Source organism: Panthera onca, chromosome D2, assembly GCF_046562875.1.
Source record: "Panthera onca isolate mPanOnc1 chromosome D2, mPanOnc1 haplotype 2, whole genome shotgun sequence".
Taxonomy (NCBI): Eukaryota; Metazoa; Chordata; class Mammalia; order Carnivora; family Felidae; genus Panthera; species Panthera onca.
Window position 1 is genome coordinate 724,034 of NC_138349.1, and position 13,196 is coordinate 737,229.

Here is a 13,196-nt window from a genome sequence, read left to right on the forward strand (position 1 = left end):
GCGCGGTGGGATTTGGACCGGCAGCCACTGCCAGAAAAGGAGTCCAGAGATCGTTTTAGACCATTGTTTAATGAGAAATTTGCAGCTTAAAAGGAGAAAAAAAGCTGTCGAAACAGAGATTTGGAGCCTCGTGTTGATTGGAGCCAATGCGGGCACTCGTGGGCTTGGCTCCTGGCACCCCCAGGGAGCCTTCGGGCCAGGAGATCGGCGGCCGGGCACGGGGCCCCGTCCCCCACACCTGCAGCAGGCTCTGTGTGGCGCCTTCATTGCGGCCCGGCGGATATGCGTTGCTCTCGGACTTGCCCGTGTGGCTCCTCTAGCGTTGACCCTCCTGTCTGGCACCTGGTAGGCGCTTGACAAACGCTGTGTAGGAGACGCTTTGCAGGGAACACTTTGGCCCCACGTGTGATCAGGAGATAGCAGCAGACGGGCGGTGCGTGTGGCCCTGGGGGCCGCAGGGAGTGCTGTGTGGAGCACAGAGCAGCTTCGGGCACCGGTTCATGAGGCAGCGTGAGGGGAGGCCCCGAGGGTGCTGGCAGCCAGAAGCGTGGGACGTGGCCGAGTTTAGGACCCGTGGGCAGCCCCCGTGGGCTCTGAGGAGGCGTGGGGCTGGGAAGCCGGTTCCACGCATCTGAAAACGCGGGACCAGAGCCTGTCTGGTGGGAAGGGCACATGCAGCACGGAACAGGGGACGTGTTCTTTGGGTTGTAAACGTAACAGGCCGTGGGCCACAGGGAATGTACAAGGCTGAGAAGTGCACTTGGATGGACTCAATTCAGGGAAGAGAACCTCATCCACGGGTGCGCAGAGGCCATTCCGGGCTTTTTAAGGGAGCATCTCACAGACATTCTTACATCCCTTCTAGAAAAGAGGGTGCAGGCCATTGCCACAGACAGGCTCAGACCTCGGTCCCGGCTGGCCCTCCAGCTTCCGGGCCTCGGGACCAGGCTCCCCACGCGGTACATGGCGCTTCACGGACCGGTCGATGTGTTTTGTGCAGGCCCAGCTGAATATCGTACAGAGACTGGACATCACACTGCAGCGAGCCGTGCGCCTGGGCGACCCCAGGGTCATCCACGTGGTGTGCACCACCCAGTGGAACACGTGTCTCCCTTTGCTGCAGCACAACCTGAGACACCACCTGCGGAAGCCGCTGGCCAACGTCGCGGACGTCCTGGAGAAGGGGGACAGGTGGCCTGCGTGTCTTCGTCCTGGGCTGTCCTCTCAGAGACGGGGAAACGTGGTGGGAGGGGGCCGGGGCAGAATCCCTCAACACCGGGAAAAAGATGAAATCCAACTGAATTCCCCCGAAAAGGGTGCAAGCGGGAAACCCCACCTGTAGCAGAAAGGGCTTGTGTGGCTGCCGCAGGGATGGAGCCATCCGTGTGCCCCGCGCGGGGCTCGGCGGTCCCCCACCGCCCGCTAACGGAGAGCGGGCGCCCGCCTGGGTCCCGGCACCGAGGGTCCCCGAGCCTGCAGGCACACCTACACCTCCACTCTGCTTTCAGTAGGCCAGCCGTGGGAAGTGCTAAGAAGGCAGTAGAGCAGGGAGGGAGGGTGGGTGGGTGCTGTTTAGGCAGGACGGTCCCAGTCGGTCTCCGAGAAACCGAGCCCAGACAGAGGAGACGGCCCGGGGGCCGGGAGGATGACGCCCCAGGAGCAGAGCCCTCCATGCACGTAGAAGGGGGGCTCATCAGTCCTCCAGGGGCGGAGATTGTGCGGGGGGACAGGGTCATCAGAGGACCCGGCACAGAGGAGGTATTGCCAGTTGTCAAATGGCCACCCCGCTGTCGAGAACAGCCTGTGGACAGGGCTGGCGCCGGGTGGGATGGAAGCCGGCGTGAGCCGGGAGGGACGGAGCTGTGGGAGGTGGGCAGCAGGCCCACGGCCCCTTGCAGACACCCCGGTCTTGTGCGTCCAGAGCTCACAGGGGTCTCTGGGAAGGTCACCTGGGCTGTGGACAGGGCATAAACCCAAGGTGGCACCCATTTGAGAGCAGGAGGGCAGAGCGGGCCTTGAAATGCCTAAAGAGACAGGCCGGGCCATGGGAGGAGGACGCAGTTCCGGCCAGTGGTCCCTGGGCTCCTGCGGGGCGGGGGCGACCCTAGGTGGGCACGGGCACAGGTGCAGGGGGCAGGGGGCGGGGCGGCTGGAAAGCACACGTGCCACATTCCCAGCGTCCTCGTTTTCCATCAGTTCTTTCATTTCACAGATTCTCTAATTCTTCCTTCTCTTTGGCCTGCTTTTAATTTTAATGAGTATATTTCTTATTTCCTATTAGCTTATTTTCATGTATGACTGAGTTTAGAAAATAACTGGTAGTTTCCCCCTTTTTCTCTGCTAATTCTCCTAAGTGACATTGAGACACCGCTGCCCCCAGCAGGACGCACGCGTGGGGGCATCCGCGTTGGCAACAGGCTCTTTAGCCCCGGATGGTGTTTCTTCTGCGGCTGTGAAGACGGTCATGCGCCTTTTCTCTCCCGTTCTTACTGCCTGAATCACGCCGATTGAGTTTTGAGGGTTGAACCAACCGTGCACGCTCTGTGTGGTCCCGATCTTTTCACTCTTTAATGTATTGCCAGGTTCGGCTTCCTTCCCGTGATCTGTTAGAGGGTCTTATGCATATGTTCATGAGGACATCGGCCTGCGTTTTCCTTCCTTTGTCAGGGTTGACATCAAGGTCATGCTGGCTTTATAAAATGAATCGGGAAGCTAAGAAGTATTCTTTCTCCTTAGAAGGTTCTGGGCCTGGGGGCTGTGCCGAGTGGCTGCTTCTGGAGGAGGGTTCCAGGCTGCCACACTCCCCGTGGCAGGTCAACGCCCAGGAGTCCTGGTGGCAGCTGATGGCATTGTCTGTCCTTGTTGAGGGGCTCTTGGCGGCTCCTGTCAGTGTCCCCTCGGGCTGACCCTGAGGTCAGAGTTCCCCTGGGTGCAGAGTGCTCAGCCCAGCGAGTGCCGGCCGGAGTGTGGGCCTCCGGCTCCGAGCCGCCTGGCCTCCGGCACCCCGTGTCTCCCTCGGCTTTGCTCGGCGTGGTCCCAAACACCGCGTCCCGCACGTGTGGGGTCGTGTCTCCTCGTGGCCTCTCAGCCGCTGGTGACCCCCCTGCCTTGAAGGCTCCGGCGTGTGGGTAACACCACCTCCCCAGATGCACGGCCTCTCCTCTTCCGTCCTCTCAAATCCTGTCCTCTGTGTACCTCGAACGCGCGGAGCACGGCCTGCCAGCGTCGGGTGGACCGCTGTCTGTCCGCCTGCCTTCACTGTGACCCTCCGCGTGGAGCCTGGAGCCCCAGACCCTCTGCGCTCCGTGTCCTGCTGAGCTGGTCTTCGACCTCCCGTCTTTCCGCCCGTCCTTTCTGCTTCCTGCGGCTGCTTCCCTGCCTTCCTCGAGGTTGACTTTTAGAATTCTGTCCACTTCCTGGGGCGCCTGGGTGGCTCAGTCGGTTGAGCGTCTGACTTCGGCTCAGGTCATGATCTCATGGTCCATGAGTTCGAGCCCCGCGTCGGGCTCTGTGCTGACAGCTCAGAGCCTGGAGCCTGTTTCCGATTCTGTGTCTCCCTCTCTCTCTGACCCTCCCCCGTTCATGCTCTGTCTCTCTCTGTCTCAAAAAATAAATAAACATTAAAAAAAAAAAAAAAAAAAAAAAAAAAAAAAAAAAAAAAAATAGAATTCTGTCCACTTCCTCGGCTGTACCTTGCGGGGGGGGGGGGGGGGCGCCGCTCGAGGGCAGAGTCCGTGAGGGCCAGTTGCGCACCTGAGCCCGCACCCCGCAGGCAGGGCCCCCGCGGCCCTTCTCCTCCCTCAGCCCGCTGCCTGCCGCCCCGCCGTCGTGGCCGTGGGCTCCCCTCGACGTCGTGAAGGTGTGTCCACTTCAGCCTGCAGTGCTGCCGTCTGGTCTTGGCGGCCGGTGGTTTTCTTCAACAAGGAGAACGTGTCAGAGGGAAACGGGGGTTTCTCAGGTTTGCCTCCCTCTTGGCCGGTCCCGCTGGGTCTCTCCCTCCCACACGCCCAGGCTCCCACCTGCTTGATCTCAGCCCTAAGAGCTTCTGCCGTGTCGACCCGAAATGGCTTCACCTCATCCCCATCTTTGAAGAGTATCTTCACCGGTCACCGGATTCTGGGTTCAGGGACAGTTTTCCTCTTCAGACACTTTGAAGACGACGTTCTGCTTCTGGCCGTCCCAGTTCCTGAGGAAGACGTGCGCTGTTTTCAGCGTCGTTCTGCGTGCCGTGAGTCTTTCTGCTTCTTCTGTTTGCAGAGTTTTGGTCATGGGATTCCTCAGAGCCTCAAAGAATCCTCCTTGGGTTGGCTGCGATGCCCGGATATGTGACAGGACATCTCAGGTTTGCGGAGTTTTTGGCTGTGACTTCGTCCTTCTCGCTCTCCGCCCCCTGGGACCTGGGTTTCGAGTGCGCCCTCCATACTGCCCGCAGGTCCCCAAGTCTCCGCTCATTTTTACATCTTGTTCAGTCTGTCCCTCTGATGGCTGATTTCCTTCCGCCGTCTCCTGTGTGCCGTGAGCCCTGAGCAGGAGTTTTCCCCTCACGTAGTCTAGTTCCGAGCTCAGGTACCTCCCGTGTCTGCATTTCTCCACCTCCCCTGAGATTCAGTATTTGTTCTGTCCTTAGTATTGTTTTCCTTCAGGTTTTTGATATATTTGTGCTTGTATTTTAATACGTGCATTAGTGGATTTATCTGGTAAACTCAACATGTGGTCCTTCCTGTATCCTGACTGTGGTCACATTTTTCTCGTCCTTGCTCGCCTGGTATGTGCTGAACAGTGTGGGTGATATGCTGCGGGGTGCTAGGCTCTGTTGTCCCGTCTGGAGAAGTTGGTTTTTGTTGGAAAGGCGTCGAGTTAACCACGTCTGGTGACGAACAGCCTCCTGGTCATCCGGTCTCTGGTGTCACAGAGCCCCTCCCTCCCGCCAGCCTAGGACTCCAGCCGCCCAGGCTGTGCTCTGATGTCGCCTCCTTGGCACGGCGGCTCCGCGCTCTGTCCCCGGGGGGCCGACAATCACGGGCTCGCGCCTGACGCCCCCCAGGGGCCGCGGTCTCGCTCTGCCGGAGCCTCGTGCCGGCCGCCTCGCACATGTGGCCCCGCTTTGTGGTTGCTGCGTGTCGCAGAGTCACTTACCACCGTCGGAGGATTGCTCACTTCTACGTCCTTTTCGCCTGGTTCCGTTCCTCCCGTTCTGGCAGCTGTGTGCCCTCGTTCGAGTCACGGCCTCTTCAAGCGAGCCGTCTGCCGGGTCGTTCCCAGAGTGGGCTGACCCTCCGCGTGGCCCCCTCTGCTGTGTGTGGCATTGGCTGGCCTCGGCCAGCTCCTAAGGTGTCCTCTGTAGCCACCCCAGGACCATGGCCCTGGCTGCCGCCCGCACTCGTAGACAGTCTATGGACAAACCTGGTTCCCCGTGAGGAGCGTGGGTCCTCTCCCGGCACTAACCAGGGCCACGGGGCCTCCCTGCCTCCTCATCCCTGAGGTCACAGGCAGGCCACGTGGCATTTGCGCCTCCATCTGTGCTCAGTTCGTGGGTCCTGTGGAACTTGCGTTCGGCCAAATCTGTTGGATTTGCCAATGCTGGCATCCCAGGGCATGACCCCGTGACGTGGGCTCTCTGCCTCCCGTTGATGGAAAGGCTGTGAGGACCCCTCGCTGATACCCGTAGACACTGGCAGAGGTAGGGTGAGGGCCCATGGGGCACGGTGGCTGTTCTGAGCGTGGGGTGTGCCCCAGCTGCTGAGACCCGAGCGGGGCTGCCTTCACAGGGGCAAAGAGCAGGCTTCTGCCCGCACGCTGCAGGGGGGGGCAGGCTGCAGGGAGCAGTGGGAGTGGGGGGGAGGGCGGGCGGCACCTGTGGACGGACCAGGTGGCTGCAGCGTCCCAAGCTTCCCTGTGCGCCACCCGGCAGGCCTCACTGGCGTGTCCCTGGTCTGCCAGCTTGCTGCTTCTGGGCCTCGGAGCGCAGGCCCCAGCCGCTCTGGCTTCCGCAGGGCCCTCGCTGCTTGTCCCCCCGTCTGAGTCCTCCAGGCAGGCCGGGCAGGGCCTAAAGGATGCGGGAAAGCCAGGAGCAGCCGGAGGCTCACTGCACGTCTCCCCCTGGGGCGTCTACCGGGAAGCCAGTGCTCCCGGGGCCCGTGTGACGCTGTGCTGTCCCCCCCCCCAGCCTCATGGTCCTGCTCCGCTGCCAGGTGCACATGGAAATGGTGCACATCGAGGAGGACGAGGACCGGCTGGAGCCGGCCATGCGGCACCTGCAGAAGGCCATGCGTCTGGACAGCCTGGGCCTCTACCAGGACCAGCTCAGGATGGCCTTCAACCGGCTGCATCTGTGCACCAGGCTGTACCAGTCCCCTGAGCGTGCCGAGGACAAGGCCGTCGTGGCCATCGAGCAGGTGCTGTCATCACGGCCTTGTGGGGTTGGCCGGGGGGCTGGGGCCCTGCAGGAGCCCACGTGCCTCCTTGGAACAGCCCGGAGACGGTGTCGCTTCTGGCAACGTGACAGCCCACCCTTCCTTCCCGCTGCAGGCGAAGAAAGCTATCCCAAAAGACAGCGTCAGCAAGAAGCGGGCTCTCCTAGTGAACGCGGGCCTGGCCCTGGCCCCCGACACCTTCCAGATTGTGCTCGACAGCGAGAACGGGGCCAAAGGTAGGCCGGCTTTCTCTTCCAGAGCCCAGGGGCCGCCTGAGCCTCGTGCCGTCTTGAGGCAGACGCTCAGCCTGGCGTGTGGGGGCCACGCCGTGCCGGCCGAAGGTCCGAACCTTGACGTGTGCGGTCTGGGCCTCTGAAAGCACCGGTCTGGAGGGGGCATGGCTGCAGCCCCCCTGTGTCTTGCAGGTGGCAGTGTCCTCCGTGCCTTCCCCTCATCCCCGTGGAGACACAAATAAGGCCACATTCTGAGGTTCTGGGGGTTAGGGTTCATCATACCTTTTTGGGGGCACAGTTCTGCCCACTGACCCGCCAAGCACATCACATTCTTGGGGACGGCGGCCGGGTGCCCGGCTGGGGGGCCCCACCGAAGGCCGCCCCGAGGCTCCCCCAGCTGTCATGCCCCAGCGGTGGGTGGAAGACGGCTCTGGGACGTGGCCCTCTGTGGCCGTGGGGCTCATTGGGCGTGGCCGCCCTGGCTTTCCACTGTGCCCTACAAGTGTCGGCAGAGTCCTGAGGTGCTCCGATCGGTAAGAGCATTGCTGGCCGGCCGGGAGCCCAGCCGGAGAAGGCACCCCGGCCCTGCAGGGTGAGGGGCCCCAGGGGCGGGGGGCTGGCTCCTGGAGGCGGCTGGCGTGTTGGCTGAGAGGGGCACAGCATGTGCCACACGCTCTGTGCAACTGTGCCGGGCAGCCCCGCGCTCGGGCGAGCCAGGCTCTCCGTGGCTTGCGCTTCGTTTATCAAAGGGAGCCCCCGCCACCCAGCAGACCAGAGGGCCAGGCTGCGGGAGGGAGCGGGGGGTGTCGGGCAGGGGCCGGTGTGAGGGAGCGCCCTCCGGAGGGGCACCAGCTCACGCCTGTCCGGAGCGCAGGGTCCCCGGGCTGCTGCGTGTGGGGGCGGCACCCCCCTGGCACCAGGGTCCCCGGGACGGAGGTGCGGCCCCTCCCAGTCCTGGGCCCTGGGACACCGGACGCCAGCCTTGCCCTTCCATTTCCGCCCGCAGTGTCTACAGGGAAGACCGGGGGCCGGTTCAGCTACCTGTTCGCGAAGGCACGGCACCACATCATCAGCGTGGACAAGGCCGCCGGGCACTTGCGGCGTCTGGGGGGCGAGAACGCCAGGGAGCGGTGGGTGAGGCGGCGCCCCTGGCCGGGCTAGCGGGACACCCGCCCCAGCAGGGAGGGGCGCGGGCACCCCCCACGGGGCGAGAAGGGCCGTGGCTCGCGCGCCCCCGCGGTGGTGCCGGGTGGCCTGTCACGAGCGACACGCGCGCACGCTCTTGTCGCTTGGCTCCTCGGCGAGCAGAATACAGATCTGGGCCGAGCTCGCCAAAGTCGCCCGGAAGCAGGGGGTGTGGGACGTTTGCCGGACAGCGTGCCGCTTCTGCCTCCTGTACGACAACGTCAAGGCCAAGAAGCCGACGCGGCCGAAGAGAGGTACGAGGGCCCCCACACACGCGCCCAGGCACCAGCCAGGGTCGCATGTTCTCCGAAGCCCAGAGCCGGACCGTGCGGCCGCCCCTGGGCAGGGGCCGGCAGCCCCGATGACCAGCGGGGCAGCTCCTGCCGGGGGCCGGGTCAGTGTGCACGTGCTGGAAGCAGGGGTCCTGCGATGGAAGGGACTCCCGAGCGTCACCGTGACCCGCCGGACCCTGTGCAGCCGGGCCATTGTCCCTTTGCTCTTTGGTCCCTCAGGGTCATCGGGGCTCTAAAAGGGAAGGCACCTGCTGTGAGCAAGAGAACAGAGGCCGCCGTGTCGGGCGCCTGGGGGCAGAGGGCAGAGGGCAGAGGGCAGAGGTGACAGTGAACGGTGGGGGGGGGGGGGGCTGAGGTGGGTGGGGTTTTCTCGGGAGTGTGGGTGGAGGACGGCTCCCCACATCAGCACAGATTCTGGGGCTGATGGGTCAGCGGGCAGGTCCGGTGGACGGTCAGGGCAGAGGCATGTACCAGGGGTCTGAGGAGACCCAGGGCAGGGTTGCTGCAGGCTTGGTGGGGCCGGGTGCTTCTCAAGGGGCACAAGCAAAACCAAGAATGTGTTGTCGGGGACGTCAGTGACACGTGAGCTGCGGCTGAGCCGGCTTTGGGGACACGTTAGCCACCCGCCCAGGGAGCCCTGCACCCCGGGGGTGGGGGGGGGCCTTTCCTCCAGCCCCTTCTAGCAAAGACGCACCTCCCAGAGACCCCTGTCTGCCCCCGGAGCTGGGGGTGAGCCAGGAATCCTTGAGTTGTTCTTGTTCCTTTGCTGCAAAAGAAGCACCACGTCTGACCAAGGCTGAGGCTCCGCTCTTCCCCCAGGAAAGAAGAAGAGGGGCGGAGACAGCGCGGCCCAGGACGGCTGGGGCCCCTCAGAAGTGACGTCGCAGCGGCAGGCGTCCCCGAGCCTGCTGCGCAAGTTCGCCGAAGTGGGGTTCATCAACGCAGAGGTGCGTCGCTGGTGGGTGGGCGTGGGCGCCTGTGCTCTTGTGGAGCACTGCCCCTGAAGACCTGCCTCCTGAAGGGACAGGTGCCGAGTAGGGGCGCCTTCCTGGTGCACGAGGGCCCCGTGATCACGTGTCCCCTTTCCTTAGAGATAGTTTCTGCATCGGGAGCCCACAGTCACGTGGGGACTACGCAGTGACCTGCTGTTTTGGGGGGTTGCATCGGAGTGGACGTCAGAAGCACTTTGAGCAAGTTGTCGTGGGGAGAGGTGTGCCATCAGGGGTCAGCACTGGGCCACAGCACCTGCACCTCCGCCCGCGGGGGCCACGCTCCACGGCACTGCGTAACCAAAATCCTTGGAGCCACGTTAGGTCGTTTCTCCTGGGGTCTGGGGAGCCGGGCTAGAGCGCTCTCTGAATTACTCGGGGACCGTCTGCTAAGTTCCTCCCAAATGCCGGGCCGATGCCATGAGCTGGGGACGCAGTGACGACTGGGGCACAGCCAGTGGTGGCAGGGCCACCTGCCCGGCCGTGCCAGTGCTCTCGGCAGCCTTCAGTGCCTCTGCGCACTCGTGAGGTGACCGGGGGCAGACGCGGCCGGGCGCTGGCTAACGTTGAGAAGTGACTGTGTCCGAGGAATGGCGTGACTTGTGTGGGGCTCATAGAAGGAGCCGTCTCTTCCTGGGACACGGTATTTGTGGGTGAGGTGGAAGGAGGACCCTTGAGGCTGAGAGGACCACGGGGCATCGCGGGGTCTGCCCACCCTGTGCCTGGCCGCGTGTTCCCGCCTGGCGCTGCGTCTGTGCCCTGTGACTCTACCGCCCCTCGCTTCCTTCGCAGGCCACCGTCCACCTGCTGCGCTCAGAGGGCGTCCAGCTCAATGACCACCCCACCCCCCCGGAGGACCCGAGCCAGCACTCGGCCGGCTACACGCTCGAGGGCCCCGAGGACAACACACAGTGGGTCGTGTACCGGTAGGTGGCCCGGAGGGGCCCCGGCGTCCCCGGCAGCTGCCAGCACGACTCAGCCACGGAGCGGGCCGGGTGGCCCAGGGAGGCTGCGCCCACACCAGGGGCGTGGCTGGTGTCATGCGTGGCCGGCGTGGCAGGATGGTTTGTCTAGTGTGTTTTAGTAGAATCCACACTTTGGCTCCTTCCAGTTAGCGTTTTTTGTTATTAGTAAAAAGAGGATACGATGGGTTGGTGTAAGCAGTGGGGTGTGGAAGGGGAGCGGCTTTCCGTGCGCTCAGAGGACGAGCTGTAGTCTGGGCCTCGGTCACGAGTGTGGGTGAGCAGAGCGCTTCACGTAGAACATCCCAGAAGACACAGCACGTGAAATGCCACGACTGAAACGCTCGTGAATTTGAGATGCTCTGTTAACAGTGATACCAGGGTCTCAGTTGCCTTTGATCTAAAACTAAGTATTTTTAAGAGAGAGTGTGGTAATGCGTGAATATCGGCCCCATGTCGCAGGAGCCGCACACCGTCTAACTGCCCACCCGCTAACTGGAGGGGCGAGCCTCTGTCACTAGCGAACAGGCTCCCGTGGAGGCAGCGGGCAGGCGCAGCACGGGGACACGGCCCGGCCCCTGCGGGCGGGTCGAGGGGACACAGGGGGTCGCGGCAGGCAGTCCAGGCCGGGGGCGGGCTCCGCAGACCAGTGGGCCACAGGCAGACCGCGTGTTCGAGTCCCTAATGCCCGTTCGGGAAAGGTCTTGTTTCGAAGGAAGAGCTTGACGGGGTGCGTTCTGCAGGGCCTGGATTGAGAGTCTGTCACAGGGCGCCATGGACAGCTGGCTGCGGTCCGCCGAGATCGGGCAAGAGATCCAGGAAGGCTGGATCGTGCAGAACGCGGTGGTCTACGTCCTCAACCACAACCGCCACCTCATCGTGGCCGGGAGGCAGAGGGAGCTTGTGGACGCCTTGGACCACCTCCTGAGCATCGTCAAGGCCACGGGCCACAACGGGTAGGTGTGGCTGGCGGGTCCCGCGTGCGGTCCTGACCCCCGGGGAAGGCTCCGTCCTGCCGCTCCGAGAGACCTAGATTCAGGCCCGGGGACCGTGGGGTCACACACGGGTCCGCTGGTGGGGGTGGTGCCCCGGGACCCTCCCCACCGTCGTCAGTGCTATCCTTCCAGGAAAGGCGGGTCTGCCGTTGGCTGGTGTCTGACAGTGATTGGGACGTGGGGACAGGGGGACAGGGGGAAGGCTGTGGGAGCACAGCATCCCAGGCTTCGTTCACTTGCTGTGCACCCCAAGCCAGATGCTCACCGTCTCTGAGCCGCAGGGCGGCCTATAGTGGTGGAGGAAGGCCTCGGGCCCACCCGGCAAGGAGCCCCCCACCCTCACTGTGTCTCAGCGCGGAGCCGGCCTGCCCCACTCTGTTCCAAACCGAATGATTCTAAGGAAGGTTTGCTGAGACCCAGATCAGCTGGGAAAAATGGAGGCAAAGAGCGACTTCTTTGTACAAATCTCATCTGGTTTCATGGAAGGTTGCAAACGTGCGTCTGTGTTTTCTTACGTAGACGGATGGGGGCCCGGGAGATTGCTGTTTTCGTGAGCTAAAATCGGAAATTTAAAAGCAAGACAGACCACAGTGTCACCCGACAAGGATGACATTTAAAGACTCTCCTTGTGTGTTTTTTTGCTGGTTTGGTTTTTAGTCTGAACGATAAGCTTTAGGTTTTCTCATCGGATACCAAAGTGGATGTGCTAGGCGGGGTGGGAACCAGCAGGCCGCGTGCCGGTTTTCGTCAGGGACGATTAATAACGAACACGGAGCCCGAGCTACAGAGCCCCTCGCTGGGCAGTGAGCAGGCCCTGTGGATGCCCCTCTGATGCGAGCGCCCCAGCGGGGCTCCGCAGACGCCAGCCTCTCGACCCTCCCAGCACTGCCGTGAGTTTCCATCGCAGATGGAGCTCAGACTTTGAGTCCCCGGTTCTGGACGCGCGGAGACCGTTTGCAGCAGTTTTCAACGTTTTGGTGCCATAACGTTGCCAGTGAGAAACGTGGGCGTTCTGGCCGAGGCCCATTTGATCTGTTAACCAACCGGTAGAAGTGCCCGGGCCGCGACTGAGGCCTGACGGACCCCCGGCAGCGGGCACGGAGGCCAGATGGGCCTCTCTGTCCCGCCCCGACGATGCCCCGAGGAGCCCGCCCGCCTGGCACGGCGGCGCCCTCTCGCCAGGAAGGCCACCTGTGGCGGGGGAGCCAGGCGTCACCGGAGCGGCCCTCGTCACAGCCAGCTTCCCCTAGGAGGCCTTGGCAGCTCGGCAAACTGGCGCCGGGACCACGGGCGCCTGTCGTTGGTCCCGGCAAGATGGGAGCCCGGCAAACGCACTTTGTCACGGACTCGTCTGCTTGAGTCTGTGCGTGTGACTGTGTTCTCACCTGCCGGCACGCTCTTTCCAGAGACTGCACTCTGCTGGGGATGCTCTGCAACACTTTGGCTCGAGGCTTGATTATCAACTGGATTCCGACCCAAGTGCCGGAAAAATCTAGAAGGCCCATGCGCCCGAACCTGTTTCACGCACCACTGGACTCAGGAGCCAGCGCTGAAGTCAGGACCGCGGTGGAGGTAGAGCCCTCGCTGCGCGAGGCCGGGGGGGACCCTCAGTCCACTAGCGCAGGTGACGGGTGGCCATTAGGAGGTGAAACTGGCTAGGGTTTTCTACTGCCAGGAAATGGGGTGCAGGGCAAGGAGGGGCAGAGAACATGCATTTCTGTAAGAGGAAGACAGAGAGCCGGGTGTTGTCAGGGAGGGGAGGCGGCAGAGCCGGGCAGGTGGCAGGGCCAGCCGGGGGCCCCCCAGGGGCGCGTGGGGGCCAGGCCGCCGGCTGCAGGCCTGGTGCCTGTTTAAACCCCTGCCGGTCTGACCACGAGCCAGGTCCACTTACTTTTACTAGTTTGGGTCTTGGCTCGGGCTCCTGTTCAGAGTTCAGGCTCTAGAACAAGGCCCCATCTGTGTCAGGTTTGCGAGTTCGCCCTGAACCTGAGCACCGGGACGGAGCCCGAGGAGGTGGTGCCCATGAGCACCCAGCAGCAGCTCCTTGCCACCTGGGTGAAGGCCCGGCAGCTGCTACAGCAGCAGATCGGGCCGCGGCTGGGCGCAGACGAGCAGGTGCCAGGGGC

General features: G+C 63.3%; 1 protein-coding gene across 3 annotated transcripts in view; it reads left to right on the top strand.

Moving 5' to 3' along the window:
• Positions 1-13,196, top strand: part of CFAP46 (cilia and flagella associated protein 46) — a 95,386-nt gene that overhangs the window by 15,431 nt on the left and 66,759 nt on the right. For 2 of the 3 annotated variants that reach the window (XM_078435037.2, XM_078435035.2), the window contains exons 11-20: positions 1,001-1,191; positions 6,167-6,395; positions 6,529-6,649; positions 7,653-7,776; positions 7,955-8,085; positions 8,944-9,071; positions 9,906-10,039; positions 10,819-11,031; positions 12,477-12,642; positions 13,036-13,185. In XM_078435037.2, coding sequence (XP_078291163.2) covers positions 1,001-1,191; positions 6,167-6,395; positions 6,529-6,649; positions 7,653-7,776; positions 7,955-8,085; positions 8,944-9,071; positions 9,906-10,039; positions 10,819-11,031; positions 12,477-12,642; positions 13,036-13,185 — 1,587 coding nt within the window. The remainder of the gene's footprint in view (positions 1-1,000; positions 1,192-6,166; positions 6,396-6,528; positions 6,650-7,652; positions 7,777-7,954; positions 8,086-8,943; positions 9,072-9,905; positions 10,040-10,818; positions 11,032-12,476; positions 12,643-13,035; positions 13,186-13,196) is intronic. The other variant, XM_078435036.2, reaches the window with a different exon arrangement.